This window comes from Cryptomeria japonica, chromosome 2, assembly GCF_030272615.1.
Source record: "Cryptomeria japonica chromosome 2, Sugi_1.0, whole genome shotgun sequence".
Lineage (NCBI taxonomy): Eukaryota > Viridiplantae > Streptophyta > Pinopsida > Cupressales > Cupressaceae > Cryptomeria > Cryptomeria japonica.
The window spans coordinates 347,631,694-347,651,680 of record NC_081406.1 but is presented as its reverse complement, the minus strand read 5'-3'; the positions used below and the strand labels follow the sequence as shown (position 1 = coordinate 347,651,680).

Below are 19,987 nucleotides of genomic sequence, written 5' to 3'. Positions count from 1 at the left end.
TTATCCCTTCAGGGTTTCCTAGTGGGGCATTACAACTTGCTCACTTTTATTGAAGATTTTTCTAGATACATCTGGGTCTACTTTCTTCGATAGAAAGGAGAAGCTTTTGAAAGATTTCAAGAGTTCAACGCTCGTGTTGAGAAACAATCTGGGAAGGTTGTCAAGATTCTTTGTGCTAACAATGACAAAGAATATGTGAACCAACGCTTTGAACAATTTTATACTCTTGATGAGATAGATCTTCAATGTACACCTCAAAAAAATGGTGTTGCAGAGAGGAAAAATAGATCCCTAAAAGAGATGGTTGGATGGTTGGTTGCATGATCCATGCACACTCCCTTACACCTGAGTATTGGGAAAAATCTATCAATTGTGTTGCTCACATCCAAGATAGAGTTCCACATAAGGCATTAAAGGGCATTACTCCCTTTGAGGCTTGGTGTTATAGGAAACCTATTGTGCATCACTTTAGAGTTTTTGGCTCTCCAACATGGGCACGCATTCCTTCAGAAAAGCACAAGGCCCTTGAACCTCAAAGTCGGTCTTGAATCTCTGTTGGTTATCTTGATGGTGTAAAAGGATATCAGCTTATGAATCCTAAGACACATGAGCTCTTCATTGAGCGAAGTGTGCAATTTGAGGAAAGCTCTCCTAGCTCCTCACCTCTTCCTTCCTCCACCATGGATTCAGATAGTGACTCAAAGGATTTTCCTCAACCTGCCTCTACTCATAGAGTTAATAATGAGGCTTCATCTTCTTTTTCACAAGGTTTAGATCTTGAGGCTAAAGATTCTCCTCCATCTCCACATAGACCTCGTTGGGCTCGTCAAACACTTGGGTCTCCAGGCACTTTAGTTGGAGATTCCTCAAATTCTCATAGGACTCGGTCACAATATCAAGACATCCCACATTCCTACATTGTCACAACTTCATATCCATGATCATTTCATGAAGCATCGGGTATTGTTGAGTGGGGTTCAGCAATGGAGGAAGAGTACAACTCTTTGATTCGGAACAACACTTGGGATCTTGTTTCACTTCCTAAGGGAAGAAAGATGGTTCAATGTAAGTGGATCTATCAAACCAAATTTGCAATGGATGGATCAGTTGACAAGTTCAAAGCACAACTTGTGGCCAAAGGTTTCTCACACATTCCTAATGTTGACGACACCGAGACCTTTACCCCTTTAGCCAAGGTAAACTCCATTCGCTTGATACTTGCTATTTTTGCAGCTCAAGTTTGGGTTGTACATCACATGGATGTGAAGAGTGCATTTCTTCATGGTCATATTGTCGAGGCCTAGTAAGATGGTGAAGTAAGATTTGATCAACATCATTTGCAGTGTCATACAAGAGTCGATAAAAAACAATACTAGTTAAGAGAGAACCTAATATTATAGTTTGTAATAAAGACTCTAGGTTCATAACCTAATTTTATAGTTTGTGATAAAGACTATAGGTTCTATCCTAGTGAGAGGGGGTTGGCACAAGGGGATGACACTTGGAAGGGGGGATCATAAAGGGATATCCGAAGAGATGTGACTAATAGAGGTAAGACAAGAATGAGCCATTAGATATGAATATAAGAATTAATTAAACACCAAATCAAAAGCACCCGTGGCAAAAGGAGATAAGAAGCTAAAAGAGATTGAAATGGCTATGGAACTAAACATGGAGGAAAAGAAGATGAAACAAGTCTAAGAAAGATATAAGTGATACTACAAAATAATGGAGAAGGTTTGGGAAGCCAAAATAGAGCATACCAAGGGGCTGCTACTAGAGGAGATAAAGATTTTGAGGATGAGTAAGAAGATTTAGAGTGCACTATGAATTACAATTGAGAATGTTAACTCACCATTGAAACAATTGAAAATAAACGAACATGCCAGATTGACAACTGAGCATGAGAATTCTGAAAATATAGAAAACATTGAGATAAAGTCCAATTGTTTATTTCTATTTAAAGATGCTTTGATATTGCACATTCATAGATACACCAAAAAGGAAGAATGGAATGTCCATAAACCCTAACTACATGTATATTTTGAATAACACTAACTTGACTAAGAGAAAAGTATTCCAATAAATGTCACAAAATAAAGAAAAGGAAATAAAGTTCTTTTATGGGTTCATAACACTGGGTACCCTATACACCTAACTACATGCTTGGACCATAGAAAGGTAGCTTCTAGCTTGAAAAAGCGCCCATACTCCTGGAGGGAGGCACTCAATGTACTACCATGACATGTCGCATTCATGCCTATAATTGATTTGAGGCTTAAGGACAATTGTAGGACAAGACACCCAAATGGATTCTAAGGCATTATGTGCAGAAAAGATTTAGAAGAAATAAGAAAACAACAAAAATAAAATAAGTCTCACAGCAAAGAGAATACGTGACAATGCAAAACCATGCCAGAACTGTGGCTGCAAGATTGTATTATACAAACTTCTATACAATGATAAAAGAGAATTCAGAATAACCATTCAACGACATGAAGATCTTCATGCTTATTTAAAGAATGCCTAGTATACACTAATATATTGGAGAGGGGAGTAAATAGTATGCATTAATTTATAGGAGGGGGAAAAATTGATGTCAAAGCAGCTACAAGAAATGCAACTGCTCATATACCCTCATTTTATAATCTCTGTTTTGTTGTCTTCTGCAAGTACAATTAAACAGCAACACTAAAAATGCTGACACCATTGAAACTGTGCAGCATAGATTGTGAATTAGGATGTCACAGTGTACATCCAAATGTTACTGAGATGATCCTGACACTGGTTGTGAATGACATGCCATTAAGTTGTCATGCTGAGAGAAAAAGTATCGAATCCTCTTGGATTGCCTTGCCAACTAGACACAAAGCTACAATATATTTGGAGTTGTGTAGATGACTTGAGACTGACAAGAAATGATGTGCTGAAATGGGTAATTTTTGCATTGGATCAAACTGACAACTAGTGAAATAAATCATACTTGCTAAGAATTCAGATTAAACGTATTTGATGGTTAAGTGTTTAACCTAGTCCTAGGATTAAGATATGTAAGGTTGTATAGTGTCCCATTCATTGTAAAGAATATTATATTTCGTTTGGATTCTCATAACGACAAATTTGGCATGAATCCTTTCTTAAGGAGTATTGTTGTGTAAGCTTGGATATATTTTTTAATACATCGAATTTTTTTACAACAATTCGCTTGCATTGATATACACATTAAGTTTAGATATGAAAATAGGTGTAAACAAGGATTCAATTTAAAAGGAATTTTGCATTGTTGAAATTTTTTAAGCTGTACTAAGAACAGTCCCTCAGAGCCCGCAAAAGCTAAAATTCATAAGTAGATTCACTGAATCTACAAATCAGTACAGTCTAGCTTATTCTGTGAAATAATCCTGCCCACAATAGATTTACTCAATTTGTTTTGGATTTGTAACCTGCATTCTGATAGTGAATATATACCAATATAAACTTCAATACCAAGAAGAAAATGTTGGGCTTAACCACACCGAAACATAACGGCATACTTCCAATTGCCTTTACAATACAGTCAACCAAATTTTCACTCCCTCATTATTTGAACAGCACAAAAATGATTACAGACATCTGTTTTATTCCTGTTGATCAGTATACACAATATTTGAATGCTGTCAAGAATCAAATACTCTTAGAAAAAATGGATAAGGAATATTCAAGATAAGAAATCCATGATATTAAGGAGGACAAAACGGGTGGTTTACTTGGCAAGCATATGTAAACAGTTTCCTAAACCTGCAATCCTATCAAGGCCTCCACCTGACAGACTGCTATGAACCTCAAAAAATCAGTCCAAGTGATCATCCAATGAGATGAGACATTTTTTTCTTGTGTCAGAATGGTTACTTGTCTCTAAATCATTATGGCTTCCAGCTAACAGATTGCCTGATACCTTGACAAATCAGACCAAGTGATCTTCCAATTAAACTTACCAGAAGGAAAGCTATACCTCGGCCAATTCTCTGCAGAAGATCTCTTAATAGAGGGCCCACAACATCAGAAACTTCCAAAAATACACTGTAGTAATACCTCCTGCAACCAAAAAATAATCTCGATGAGATGACATCTATACCATGGTACAGAAATGAACCAGTTAGATTATAATATGATTTTCAAATAACTGCCATGAAAGAAAGTCAAAGATGCAATTAAAATGAACAAGACAATGATTGTAAATGAGCATTGGCATGCATGATATTTGAATAAGATATATTCTGCAAGCATACCATCCCAATAGAGCCCTCAATTCCTTTGTCCTTTTCATTGGCAGCAAAACCTGAGTAATTATTATGTCTTCTAATGGTTCCTCTCCTACCATTTTTAAATATTTCATTTTCTTCCACCATCTATACTTGGAGCTCTTTGTTGCAGGTGGAGTTTTAAGAGGAACTGTTTCAAAAGTCCACAAATTAAACCGATCCTCATAAATGGCTACCACAGAAAAGAAGTTATCCTGTAACCACCTGCTCAGAGCAACCTGTACAACACAATAAATCCAATTAAGGACAAGACTGTAATCAGTAAAGCTAAGATAAGAATCACAAAGCATTATCGTTCCTTATTTACCAATCAATGCCTGTTAATGATACAGAAAAAAAAAAAAAAAATGCATTCCCCTTACACTGTACCAGAAGGTTAGTTCTAAAAGAAAGAGAATATTAGTTATATCCTATGTCCTATTTCAGACATTCAAATGCCTCTGCAAAAGTTCTAGATTCTGGCAACATTCATGTAAAATTATAGCACATAAACATTAAAAATAAATGAACATACAGATGCCAAATACTTTCATCTGGCAAGACTTTCATTTCATACTTCAAATTTTCCTTTTCGCCTTTTACGTTCTCTTAGGAATTGAACAAGGCATCAAAATCATTAAAAGAATTCCAAATACGGAAAGGATTATACAATTCACCTCATTCCGAAATCTTTCAAGAGCTCGTGTTGACATGTAAGAGGGCTTAACCAAATTAGTCAATTCATCCTCACTTGAAGTGGACCTGTCCATGGATATAACTTCCAAGAAGAAGGTTGCAATACCATCTGCTAATTCAATAACCAAATCTTCCAGAATATGAACACCATGCTTTACAAGGAGATCATAAGAACAGCAGCTCCGGGCTCTGCAAGAGAAATTTTATCAATAAACTGAATTCATGGACACAAGATCCACTCTAAGATGCAATACAGGAAAGCTTCCATGATACATTGTATTCATTATTTAGTCTATAGTTTACGCAGGGGCATAATGTACAAGTGTTGGGATGGGGACAGCATTTCAAATAGAGTATAGGGGTAATATAAATAAGGCTATGGCTATATTACATATGTACTCACCAGTACAGCTGTGCATGAGTGGTGGATATGTAGTGGACTCGTACCATTCTTGTACAAATGTTTACTGATAATTACAGTGTTTATAATGCTCTTGTACATCAAGCTTGAAACAACTTTGTTTAATTCATGTTACCTCAATATTCATCAAAACTAAGCATTTTATAAACACATTTACAAATATCTATATTTTTATAGAATTCTCATACTGAAGCAAACTCGAATAAATTGAAACAAATAATATTGAGATATGTAAGAACATTTGATCTAGGATATTCACTTTTGTAAAAAAGGGTGACACGCTTAACATGCCTCGTAATCTATCCATCCTTAGCTATGTGATGTGGTGTTAAGTACTGCTTCCCCCTCACCTAAGAATGACAGGAGGTTTAGCTTGTTATGTTGCAGTCTTGCCAAGTCAATTGGGGACGAAATAACTAAACTAGAGTATCAACCCTCCCCTTAATCCAACCCTCACCTTTAGGAAAAGAGATATTGTCATTCCAAACTTAATTTATCACTATGGCAGAATATGCCTTAGTGTCTTGTATCTTAAATGTAAGAATATGATAAACTCTTTGATTAATGTTAAGGTTTTTTGCATTATCAGCATAGCTTCTATTGATATTCACAATCACATCAGACATATGCCCTCCTCATATCATACATACAAATTCTTCATGTTAAAAATAAAAATCACGATGACTAGTTGCCTAATGTTGAAATAAACATTGAATTAACCATACAATCATTGGAATTCAAAATTGCGGAAACGAAAACGAAAGCATACACAAATAATTACTCCTCATAACCTGTTTTTCAATCCTTCAAAAAATGTACAAGCAAATCTCCACAACTGATTTAAACATAGTTCCACGGAGTTTCCTGACGAGGGGAAGGGTGGACCGGAGGACAGGTTTCGGGGATGGGGGTACTGGGGGCCTAAGTTTGGGGACAGTAGAGAGACGATGGTAGGGGGCAGCAGGGGAACATTGCAAATACATATAGTACTTGAAAAATTAGTTATAAAAAGATTTATAAGGAATAAGTAAACACCTTGTAATGATTGCATTGAACATTAAGTTATTAACATTTAACTAGTTTTTAATAGTGAAAATCAAAATAGCGACATTTGAACAAGAATTTTCAAAATTTCAGTTGAATCTACGGGGACACTCCCCCTCGAAAATATGCTCGTTTCCAAAACAAGGACGTCCCCAAGATGTGGAGACGTCCTTGTTTTAGGAAAAGAAATATTGCCATTCCAAACTTAATTTATCACTATGGCAGAATATGCCTTAGTATCTTGTATATTAAATGTAAGAATATCATAAACTCTTTGACTAATGTTAAGGTTTTTTGCATTATCAACATAGCTTCTATTGATATTCACAATCACATCAGACATATGCCCTCCTCATATCATGCATACACATTCTTCATGTTAAAAAATAAAAATTATGATGACTAGTTGCCTAATGTTTAAATAAACATTGAATTAATCATACAATCATTGAAATTCAAAATTGTGTAAACGAAAACGGAAGCATACACAAATAATTACTCCTGATAACCTGTTTTTCATTCCTTCAAAAAATGTACAAGCAAATCTCCACAACTGATTTAAACATAGTTCCACGGAGTTTCCTAACTGGGAGATGGGTGGACGGGGGGACGGGTTTCAGGGATGGGGATACGGGGGGCCTAGGTTTGGGAACAGTATGGAGGCGATAGTAGGGGCAGCAAGCGAGCGGTGCAAATACATATAGTACTTGAAAAAATAGTTATAAAAAAATTTATAAGGAAAAAGTAAACACCTTGCAATGATTGCATTGAACATTAAGTTATTAAAATTTAACTAGTTTTTAATAGTCAAAATCAAAATATCGACATTTCAACAAGAATTTTCAAAATTTCAGTTGGTTCCATGAGGACACTCCCCCTCGAAAATATGATCGTTTCCAAAACAAGGATGTCCCCAAGATGTGGAAACTCTGGGAGGACATCCCTTTGTCGTCTCACCACCTCCACCACGCCTCCCCCGTTGTCCTCGGGACATTTCCCTCTAAGAGGGGGCGTCTCTAAGGCATTGCCCTCTGGAAATGCCTAAAAGGGAACGTTAAGACATCCCTAAGACTCCCAGGTGTCCCTCAACCCTAGCAGGGATGCACAGTAGTTTCCCAACGCTAAAGGTAGTTTTTTTTTAATAAAGGAAAAAAGTTACTTTAAAAGTGACTAACCTAACCCTAATCTAGCCCTAACCCACAAGGCCTCCCAAAAAACTTATAAAAGAGACATATGGTCTCATTCTAAATCACACAAAAACAGTGACGAGTATGAAAGTGAAGACTCAAGTAGCTTAGTTGAGAGATTGAACTAGGAGAGAGAGCAAGCTAGAAGACTCTTCATTCTTGCAAGAGGAAGGCATCAAGATTCAACACTGTGATTCAAAATCAAAGGTAGCCATTGAAAACTTCATTTGTTCATGATTGAAAACCTTGTTTGAAATTGAAAAGTAAAGACACTGCCTCTTTTTGTCATTGTTTGTTGTTAGTGTTTGATTTTCTGAGTTGTGAATTGTCATTGTTCAATGTTTACTTCCAAGTACAAAATTTTAAATTCACCAATTTGCATTACTAATTTGCTACAGCAATATGGAAAAAGAAATCCCAATATTTTGCATTAGTTTTCTATTGATAAATACAACAACATAAATATTGTCATTGTTTCTAATTTGACAAATTATGACAGCAGCATATAGACTTTCTAATTTTTTTCAATCATTGTTTCTTGAAGCATCATTATCATTATGAGTTCTCATAGCATGGGTGAGGATGACAGTTAGGGACAAAGCATTGAAGTAGAAATTGAAAGTAAGAATAAATCATCTGATGATCCTAGCATAAAAGCAGTGGGGGATGACACTAACATACAAACTGAAGCAACAAGTTCTATTGGGAGTCAAAATTATGGTTGCCCTTGTCAAATCTTGCAAAAATGGGCCAAGGGGCTCTTGATCTGAAGTCACTTTTAAAACAATTTGCATCTAAGGTACCAACAAAGCCTAGGGTAGTAGAAAGTGGAAGTGCAACATGTGTAAACCTGAATGGTTTGGCAGCATGACTAGAACTAATGCTCACTTCCTTTTTATCTGAGGCAAAGGTGTAGATGTATGTAAAAAGATGGAAAGGAACCTGAAATATAGGGCTGAAAAATTAAATTATGGGGTTGTAATGAAGAAGAACCTACATCTGCTGCTTTGCCACAAAGGGATAGGGTTCATTAGAGTTCTACAATTTCTACTTCTACTTTGTAGAGTATAAGGCCATTGAATCCATCTAGTTTAGTGGTAGGAAAGGCTAAGGGGAAATGTAAAATGACTAGTCTTGCATCTTCACAACCACTGGTAGATTTATTCAACCTACAAGCAAAGGATGAGGCAGATGATGCCATTGGAAAATTCTTCTTTCCCAATGGCATTCCATTTCATGTGGCTCGCTCTCCTTATTATAAGGAAGTTGTGGGAATGATAATAAGGGTGGGACCATCAAATGTGCCACCAGGGGAGACTAAATTGAAGACAACAATCTTGGATCAGAACTATTCCAAGATTAATATTTTGATGGAGAAAATGAAAAACACCTAGGTCACAAGAGGATGCAGCATAGCCATCGATGGGTGGACAGACATTAGACATCGTCCACTCATCAATATCATGGTTACATCTATAGAGGGCCGTTATTTCCTTAGGGCTATTGATTGTTCAAGGTATCACAAGGATTCCCATTTTCAGTTCCATATCCTCAAAGATGCTATAGAGGAGGTTGGGCCACAAAAAATGCTACAGCTAGTGGCAGATGCGGCCCATGTGTGCAAAGCTGCAGGGAAGTTAATTGAAGCAATGTAATGTCCCCTACTAGGTTTAGGCATGTTTTAACCATAATTAATCTATTTCAATATACTTATGACTCAAACTAAATATATTAGGAGACAATTCCACCTTAGCATTAATCAAATCAGTGATATTCCGCAGTTCAATCAATTAACTATTAATAAATAAATTGTTCATCTATCATACATCCATAGTTCTTAATGCAAGTGTCAAACCAATTGTAATGTCACCTACTTGAAATCATCTCCTTTCCAACTTAAATACTGACAGTTGTAACAGAAAAACATATTCTTCTTTCTGATATTAACTTAAGAATTCTTCAAATTTATATTCTAATATTTATTTGTCTGATCAAAACATTATATATCCTTTCATCTATTTTCAGATATTATTAATATATATATTATTGCAGAGCAGTTACCAGATAGTATTATAATAATTTATAATTATTATATCATTATTTATATTCATAATATTATTAAATTCTGCATAGGAACATCAGCGGCCTTCTATATTAAGCATACATACTAAGCACATCCCCATGCATACCACTAAGGACAAGGATGTTACTGCCTGTAACTTATAACAGTTCTGATCTGATCCGATCGATGGCTGCCAAATAACATATATACCCCTTTTTTTTCCCATTTTTATGAATGATGGGAATGTCTTCTTATATTTGCGTTCTTGAATGATGAGTCACATTGGACAAGACATGTCTCATCCCTTTTGGTAATCGCCACTCTCCATAATAGCTTCTAATTAGATCGGTTTCCACATAATGTCTAATGCACCCCTTCATTAATCGTAGCATATTCTTGTCTTAATGCTAATTGATTAGACTCATATTCTAATTGTCTCCTTTCATTAAGTAATTGATTGGGTTCCAGATCACCCCCTTGCGTTATAGTTATCGTGTCTCATCATTAATTAACCTTTGCATATTATTAACTTTTAATCGTTGTTTAGTCTCTTTATATGTGTTAGTCAATTATCTCTAAGTCGATACTCTTAAGATCATATCGATTCTTTGATGAGAACAATATTCCTTCTTAATTGTCCTTTACCCTTTGATACCGATGGTCCTTCAAGTATCGATACTCGACCTTCCTTAATCGGTATCATGGTCAATGATTACCATTCATTTGTTGACTGTATGTGTATTAATTTGGATGTCGATCTATGATTAATATGATCACCAATGTCCATTAATTGCTTGTGATTATCAATGCTTGGATGCTATTTGTGTTCAGATTTCTTCCATTTTAGTTGTCTTCATAAATATTATATTTTATTATTACTTATTTATTTATTTATATTATTATTATTTATTTTATTTGAATATTTAAAGAATATTATTAGTAATTAATATTTAATAATATTTAATAATTTTCAAATAATTATCCGTTGATTAATATTATATTAATTAATAATAATAATTGTTTCATTTATGCTATATATAACAATCAAGGAGGGGACATGACAAGCAACCTACAAACATATTTGGTGGACTCCTTGTTGTGTGCATGCCATGAATAATACACTCGAGGACATCAATAAAATCAGTTGGATCAAAACAATCGTCAATGATGCTAGAGATGTGCAAGTGTTTATCTGCAACCACGACACTTCACATGGACTCTCCAAGTCCTTCCCCAATAAGGAATTCTTGAAACTTGTAGAGACTCGTTATACATCATACTTTATTCTCTTGGAGAGGATACTTGAGTTGCAAGAGGCATTGCAACTAATGGTTATGAGAGTAGAATGAAATCGGTGGCCTAAGTCAAAGACACAATAGGGGAGGAGGGTGAAGGGGATGGTGAAGAATGATGTCTTTTGGGTCGATGCCAAATATATTGTCTCCATCATTGCTATAGTCTTTAGAGTTATTAGATATGGGATTTCTAATGCACCTTCCCTTGTAGTGTATGAGTGCATTGATTCTATGCTTGATCAAATGAAGGTTGTTGTGCGAGAGGACCCTACATCGCAATTCTACACCGAGCATATTCGACCAATCATTCATCACAAATGAGAGAAGCTCAACACTCCCTTACACATGGCTACCTATTCATTAAACCCGAAGTGGTACATGCAAAGGTCCAATAGAATTACACCTATACATGATGTTGAGGTGAAGGAAGGATTCATGTAGGATTCATGTAGGCCATTGAGAAAATGTATGATCCTATAGAGGCCAGCTTGATTTGTACTGAGTGGACAAAATTTGCACCTCTTTTGGGGATATGCAAAGGCGGCCAAGATAGATATGGAGACTATGGCACAAGAGGACCCCAAGTTGTGATGGACTATGCATGGGCCTTGATCTTTGACTATTACTCTAACCATTCGTTTGTTGTCCCAGGTTTCTAGTTCTTTTGTTGTTGAGAGGAATTGGTCTACTTATAGCTTCATCCACTCCATTAAGAGGAACAAGTTTACTTCTAGGAGGGCAAAGAAGCTTGTGGTTGTACATAGTGCCTTGCATCTCATTGATTGCAACACACTTATTTACAAGCAAATCTAGTAGCCAGATGGGATGTAGAGCCAAAAGAGCCAACACAAATTAATTGATACTACACAAATAGGGCTGATTGGTGTGGATGTAGATGAGCTTGAGCATGTGGAATCCCATGGTTATAGTGATGAGTAGTTTGGTAAGGATCTTGGGGATGATTAGAGGCATCTAGCCATTAGCCATTGACTCATGAGTTATTAGTATTACTATTTAGCATTTACTATTTTGATTTTTAAGTTTGAACATTGTTGATTGTAATGATGAATCATCATCATGAAATTTCATAGTTCCACAAAGTTTCCTAAATGGGTGTTGAGGATCGGGATACAGGTCGCCTAAGTTTGGGGACAATGGTAGGGGGCAGCGAGGGAGCGGTGCAAATATAATTAATACTTGAAAAATTATTTATAAAAAGATGTATAAGGAATGAGTAAACACGTTGCAATGATTGCATTAAAATTAAATTATTAACATTTAACTAATTTTTAATATTGAAAATCAAAATATCGACATCTGAATGAGAATTTTCAATATTTTATAAAGATGATTCATGATTACAATCAACAATTTTCAAACTTCAAAAACAAAATTGCAAATGCTAAATAGTAATACTAATGACTCGTCAGTGAATGGCTAATGGCCTAATGCCTCTAATCATCCCCAAGCTCCTTGCCAAACTCCTCATCATTGGAACCACTAGAATCCACATGCTCAAGCTCATCTACACCAATACCAACCAGCCTTGTTTGTGTAGCATCATCATCAATCTGTGTTGGCTTCTTTGGCTCTACAATCCATTTGGTTGTTGGACTCTCCTTGTACATAAGTGTGTTGCAGTTAGTGAGACACAAGGCACTATGTGCAGCCACAAGCTTCTCTACACTCCTAGAAGTAAGTATGTTCCTCTTATTGGAGAGGATGAAGCTATAAGTAGACCAGTTCCTCTTAGAAAAGTGAGAGCTAGAAACCTAGTATAGCAAACGAATGGATAGAGTAGTCATCAAAGATCTAGGCCCATGCATAGTCCACCACAACTTGGGGTCCATATCCCCAAAGAGTGGCAAATTTTGTCCACTCAATACGAATCAAGTTGGCCTCTATAGGATCATACATTTTCTCAATGGCCTTCATTAACCCTTTTTTCATGTCAACATCTTGTATAGGTATAATTTTGTCGGCCCTTTGCACGTACCACTTCGGATTCAATGCATAGGCAGCCATGTGCAAGGGAGTATTGAGTTGTTTGCTCGAAGTCATGATGGCCCTCTACAAGAGGTTGTCGCAACTTCATCATATATAGTTGTTTTAAAGCTTTTCTATAGTTTAAATTTTTTTAAACATATATTTTATATTTTAATAATTTACATTCATTAAAAAATTCATATTATTTTATTCATATTAACATTTAATAAATTTAAACTTAATATTATTTTACTTGTTTATTTTTATTTTTAAAAATTAATATTTAATAATTAAACATATTTAAATATCTAAATTAAATTTTTAAACTTATCAACTTAATATAATATTATTTTAAACTTTAGTATTTATAAATTATTATTTTGTGAATATATTACTTACATTTAAAACAAGGCTGCAGTGCAGCGAAGTTCTTGCCAAATGTTGGCAACTATTTTGTTAAAATATTATTGGATATCAAATAATCACAGAGATATGTATAAGCAACATGCTATATATTGGTAAAGATGTGCGCAAAGTTTACAACAAAAATGTCACAAAGTTTGCACGCATTGCTAGTGTCTCCATGTCTTGATTTTTAATATGCAAGAGCCAACAAAAAGGTAAAAAATTGTTATGGAATGGTTATGGTGATATTGATGAGGGTTTGAAAAGTTTTTGTTGAATATTGTTGTAGAACAAACTACATGCATATCCGATATAAGATTATTAAGGTCAGTGGTAGGTTTCTTTCTTTCTTTTGGGAAAGAAAAAGAAGAAAGAAGGTAGTGGAGTTGATTTTTGCTGAAAATTTGGAGGTTTAGTTGTGCTTAATGGTCTAGATTATTTTTACTTTTCATTTCCACAAGACAATTTACTTTTGCACTTTTACACCAAGTTTACTTGCATGTCAGTTTCAATTTCTTTACAATATTTTGGAATTTTACAACTATTTATTTAAATTTATTGACCATTCACTATTGTATGACCTAGGTCATATTTGTTTACCATTATGATCTATAACTGATTTACTTAGTATTTAAATAAAGGTACTTTTGAATTATCCATACTAATAAAACTCAAATTAATTCCAACATTTGTAAGTTTTTAACATTTAAAATATATTAAGATATGTATGCATTTAAACCAAAACCTTTTTGTCTCGATACCAGTCACACTAATTAATAATAAGTAAAAACTAATAGGTAAGATAGCTCTCAGAATAAATAATCAATAACATTTTTTTATGTATAATATTAATGATATCTAAAAAAGCTATTTTACCTAATAAAAAACAATATCTAAAAAGCCATTAAAAAATAGTTTACTAAGAAATATTAAAAACAATGTAAGTATTTAAATAGTAAAAAATAAGTGAAAAAAATTCATTAATATTTTTCAAACAATTAAAACTCATTAATTTAGTATTCTTTGAAAAAAACAATTTTCTTGATGAAAAATGAAAATTATTCAATTTCCAACATTTTAAGGGAAGAAAGCATAAAACGAGTCTGCAATCTTTAAAAAAGATTCAAAATAGAAAGTTCTCCCATATCGCCTAAAATTTAAGAACCAATTAAATTGAAGATAATTAATTTTCTTAATATTCTTAATTAAAAAATTTGCATCTATATTTACCCTTGCCAAACTTTATCCGAATTTTATGGTTGCCGAGCTTGAATTCGAATTAGAACCTGGTGACTTAGGTTAAAACAATTCATATATTTAGAGTTGTTCCCTATAAATATCAGCCATTGTTAAAAAGCTCTCCAAAAACTCTTTTGACTTGCGAGTACTTGAGTCAAAATGTCGAGTTACTTACCCAAAAACTCTCCAACGGATTTTTGAAAAACTCTCAACAATTTTTTCCTATAAAACTCGCGAGTAAATGCAAAATAAATCTTGAGTTTTGTATTAAGAACTCCAAATTCAAAAAAATTGTTTTTTCTTGCTTGCAGTTTAAAAAACACAATTTCCATTGGTGGTAAAAGTTTCCAAGGCTTTAATTTTCTGCCTCTCAAACCTGTTGGGGGCATTGCCCCTGTTGTCCTCATTTTTGGATTCTCAAAAATGTGACAACCCCTACAAATTTTTGCCTAAAAAGTGACATTTTTGTCTTCAAGGCACATTTTACGAGGTACAAAACTCACATTTGATAGTGTCAAATCATTGGAGGGTGTCTTTGCCATCATTATTCAAGTTTTCATGAGTTTTGGTCTTCCTTTTCCTAGCTTTTTGTGCAATTTCGAGTTTCAAAACAGTCATTGCAGGTTGAAGATTTTACTCTATGACACGCTTCCCAATGTAGAATTTTGTTTCGCCCTTGGATTGTCTTAGTCCTCAGTCTATCCTCTAACCACGTTTCAAATTTCATCGCATTCTGGTTTCGTTTGCTATGTCTTTCCTTCAATTTCGGGATTTTTCTCCCTGACTACAGGTGGGAAATTTTTCTTAAGTTGCAAGTTTAATATTTTTCCTTTATTTTAGTGTTGTAGGGAAATTTTTAGTTGATTACAAGTGCACTTTATGAAAAATAGAACTTGTAACTTACTTTTTATTTCCTCCTTGTTGCTTTTTGTCTTTTAAGTCATTGTAGGAACTTTTTGGGCATATTACAAGTGAACTTTAAATTATAAAATTAAAATAAAACTTGTAATTTTTTTAAAAAGTTCCACTTAAGTGATTTTAAGTTATGGTAGGGGTTTTTCTCCTCCACTACAAGTTTTATAAAGTCACTTTAAGTTGTAATAGGGATTTTATTTCCCTATTACATGTTTTATTTTTTAATTGTTTTTGTGACTTGTAAAAGGAATTTTATTTTCCCTTTACTAGTCTTTTGTTGAGTTGTTTAAAACTTGTAATGGGATTTTTATTTCCCTATTACAAGTATTTTAAACTTGTTGTTTGCTCTCAAAAACCCGATTTTGCCTTATGAGGGGAAAAGTGAGCATTTTAAACATGTAAAAAGGTTTGAGAAACCTGATTTTCCTTATTGCATGCATTTTTTCCTTGTTGTTCTTTCCCAAAAACCCGACCAGCAATATTGGAGGATTTTGTTGAAGATTTCCAACGATTTTTGTGGAGAAATTCAAGGAGGAAGGCGTTTTGGATTTCTTGCTATTTTCATGCATTTTCCAACTCTCTTCACGCCATTTGGAAGACATTATCGCTGGTTTTATGGTGTTTTAACAACAAAAACGTTTTTGAAAAATGCGACGATTTGCCTCATTCAAGTGCCACAAATCTTGTCTTTCCTAAATCGTTTTGGCTTGTCTTGCCTAGGCATGGAGGTTGGGTGCTTTATTTGACCAATTCTCATGCCATTTTGATAGCCGTTTTTGCTGCATATGGCGTTTTCTTAAAAACGTGGCTAGGGTTTGAATCTTCTTCTTTTGTCTATAAGAGATTCTTTCTCTTCATGATAGTTGTTAGTTTTGTTTTGCTCTTTCCTAAAATCGGTTTTGTAAGAGATTTTTTCCCTTTGTTCCAAGTTTGCAAAGCAATTTGCAAATTGCATTGTCTTTCCCCATTTTCCCTCTTTACTCGCATTCGGGATTTAAAAACCCGATTGCATGTAAGATGAAAAATAGTTGATCTACCCCTTTGGTTGAAAAATCTTAACCATCTTTTGGTGAAATTCCAAGTTTCAAAGTTGGAAAAAGCTTATCTTTCCAAAATCGGGTTTTTAAAACTTGATTACAAGTAAAAGTTCTTCCCATTTTTCATATGATCAACATGGAAAAGTTCTTCAAAAATCCATTCATAACCATCCGCGCTTGTTGTTTTTGGTCATAAGCTTCATTTCCCTCATATCAAGATCCCTATTCCCACCATTTCATCCACTCATTTCACACCTTCATTCATTTTCCCCATTTAAAGTCTACTTGCAGTCAGCCATCCAAAACCCGAAATTGGTCCAAAATGCACTCAAAAAACACTTGAAAATGAGTTTTAAAGGTCCAATTACAAGTGCAAACTTGTAGTTACCCATTACACATATGAAGTTGCATGTTTGTTCTCCACAATTGCAAGTTAATGCTCTTGTTTTTCCCACACATGTAATGCAGCTTCCAGAACCCGAAATTCACCTATGAGCCCATTTTTGCATCAATTTATCTCTTCCCTTGTCAATCCGATTTGCACACACGATCTACCAAATCAATGGATTAAGGCATGGGCCTTATTTTGCAAGCAAATTTCAAGAATGAAGGATGATACAAAGAAGAGATACAACAACAATTCATGGTTGAGAGCATAGAATGCTTTCAAGACAAAGATGGTCATGACATGAAAAGAGGAAGGCAGCCCTTTCCCTCCTGAAAAGATAGTACTACCCCAAGCAAGAAGACAAGGATGCAAGTTCCCGTTCCGGTTCAAGATGTCTTTACCAATCTAGAATACTTCAAGTTCTAGCATCCTGAAGCGACATGAAAATCATCACAGACAAAGGATGATGCAGTTAGAGTCGTGTCTTTAGACACATGGAATAGTTTTAGTTATGCATTTGTAATTTTGTTTTGACAAGTTGCATGTAAAAAATAACTTTGTAATTGCAAGTTAACTCATTACTTGCACTTTTGTAATTACATGTAAAGCAACTACAAGTTGTGTTCAGTTAGAACTGTAGTTGAAATAAGTCATAGTTAGTTATTGAATAAGTCTTGGTGGTTGAAAGAATCTCTCAAGTTAAATAAGTCATAGTTAGTTATTGAATAAGTCTTGGTGGTTGAAAGAATCTCTCAAGTTAGTTAGGATCCTCCCACCTTTTTCTCAAGACTCCTCTTCTATAAATACTTGAGGGGTCTATTGTAATCTTTATCTTTTCGCAATGCAACAAAATTTTGTCAGTTTGTATGTGCACTCTAAGACTTTGAGCTTAGATGTAAATCAGATTGCTTTCAATAAAAGAGGCAAGTTGTGTTGAGAGTCTTGAGACTTTGTGCTAATTCAAGTTGTTATGTGACGACATTTTCTGGAGATGATTGTGAGTTTTGTTCTATTGTGAAAGAGGGATTTAAATTCAATCTTGCAGACTTTGAGTTGCTAATTGTATTTAGAGTTATATATTTGGTTTTCAGATTTGGTGTTACAGACTTTGAGCTGCTTATCATATATGAAACTAGTGTGGAAAGCTCAAGTGGAAAGATAGCTTGTAGACTTTGTGTTGCTTCTATTTTTAAGACTTGTGCATGTAAGGTGAAGTGCATCATGTAGTTAGACTTTGAGCTGCTACATATTGTGCTTAGTTAGCAGAAAATCATCTAAAAAGGTTGATAGGAGAATAGATAGTTGAAAACTTTGAGCTTTCTTTCTGTTTTCCCGTCCCGAGGAAGTGACGGAGGTCTTTGTGCTTTCATGGAGACTTTGCTTCCCTTTATGTTCCAAAAATCCTACAAAAAGTCTCATTTCTATATTTGTTGTTATTTATTTCCAATTGCTATTTCTTTTCTGTGAAGAGAAAATAGTATAGTTTTTCTTAAAAGAAGAAGAAAGACTGTTGTCCCATCCATATTAGATTAGTTTAGTTTGTAGATAGGGGGAGCCTTCCCTTAATTAGGAGAGTTTTACTCACACTGTGGTTGAAACCACAATTTTGTATATTTTTCCAAGTGTACAAAATTTTCAACCAACAGCCCCCAAACCCACACAAGGGGTATTGCCCTTTGACCCGAATGAGGGGCACTACCCCTCAACCTCATTGGGGTCTCAACTCCAAAATCTCCACTAGTTATTGGAATCTATCAAATAAAAAACTTGATTACAATGAGAGGGTGATGGTGAATTGAGATATAACTCTTGAGTGTACCTAATTAGATAGACATTATTATTGCACAACTTGCCAAAAATCTCTTTAGATGAGGCAACTTCTACATATGACATGGCTAGTGGAAGCATTATAACCAAGGATACATGGGGATACGTCCCCTGCCTTGGAAGAAAGTGTCCCCATCCACTAGCCATTTTGAGGACAGTGGGGCATCAAGGTACATCCCTTTGTCTTCACCCCTGTCTGGGAATTTGCAAGAAATGGAGAAACGTCCCTATGTCGTTTGGGGATACCTAGCCATCCCCCAAGAGAGTTGGGGGACATTTGAGACATCCCTTGACTGTCCCAGGGATAGTTAGGCATCCCTTGCGACTGGGGAGTATTGTAGTTGTCCATATTTATATTATTGATTTATAGGGTTTCTGATTTTAATCTGCTGTTATTAACCATATATAGCCACACGTTGGCAGATTTTAAGAGATTTTCCTTGTATCATGTTGTTTGTAAGGGATTTAGCCATTAGAACTACTGAAAGCAATTATTCCAGCCACCATACTACTGTCTTGAATGAAGTTTTACATGATTTATGACTGCTGCAACTTCATTTCTGCTTACATACAATTTGATTTGCCCAAATTAATGAGGGTTTCTACCTACATTAGAGTTGTATGATCCATTGGAACTTAAGAAAGTTATTGTATTGCTCAATTAGAGGTTTTATATTCTTTAGCTCATGATGAAAATAGTATGGTGCAACAAAAACATGGTGGTAGGTTCATAAGATAGCCTTTAGCATCGCAAGAGATTGAGGATATCCTCAAGCATTGGAGAGAAAACACAATTTGCTAAGAAATCAATAAGAAGTATTCATATGTGTGTGTGTGTACATGTACGTGTATACGTGTACATACATATACATGTATAGATGTATACATGTACATGTATATATATAGATATAATAAATATATGTACACACACACACACATATTGTCGTCCCCTAAAAATGGCCCTCAAGGGGACATCCCAAAAATGCATCCCCTGTCGTCCCCCCATTCCCATCTGCAAAATGCCATGGAACATAGATTATAACTCATTTAGAGTTGAACTTGTTTTTTGGTCTATGGTATGTATTAAATTATAATTTTGATTTATTTATGACGAAAATTAGTAATACGCTCAACAAATTTAGTAATATGTGTGTTTTTAAATTTAAACATTTATGTATATAAAATGTTCAATAAAATTGTTGAGT

At 34.7% G+C, this 19,987-nt stretch overlaps 1 protein-coding gene across 1 annotated transcript in view; it reads right to left on the bottom strand.

Moving 5' to 3' along the window:
• Positions 1 to 3,257: 3,257 nt before the first annotated feature.
• LOC131065240 (uncharacterized) overlaps positions 3,258 to 19,987 on the bottom strand; it is a 133,618-nt gene continuing 116,888 nt past the window's right edge. Inside the window, exons 7-9 of the mRNA XM_057999702.1 lie at positions 4,958 to 5,165; positions 4,269 to 4,519; positions 3,258 to 4,074 (exon numbers count right to left, since the gene is read on the bottom strand). Of these exons, the coding sequence (XP_057855685.1) occupies positions 3,903 to 4,074; positions 4,269 to 4,519; positions 4,958 to 5,165 (631 nt within the window). The 3' untranslated portion in view covers positions 3,258 to 3,902. The remainder of the gene's footprint in view (positions 4,075 to 4,268; positions 4,520 to 4,957; positions 5,166 to 19,987) is intronic.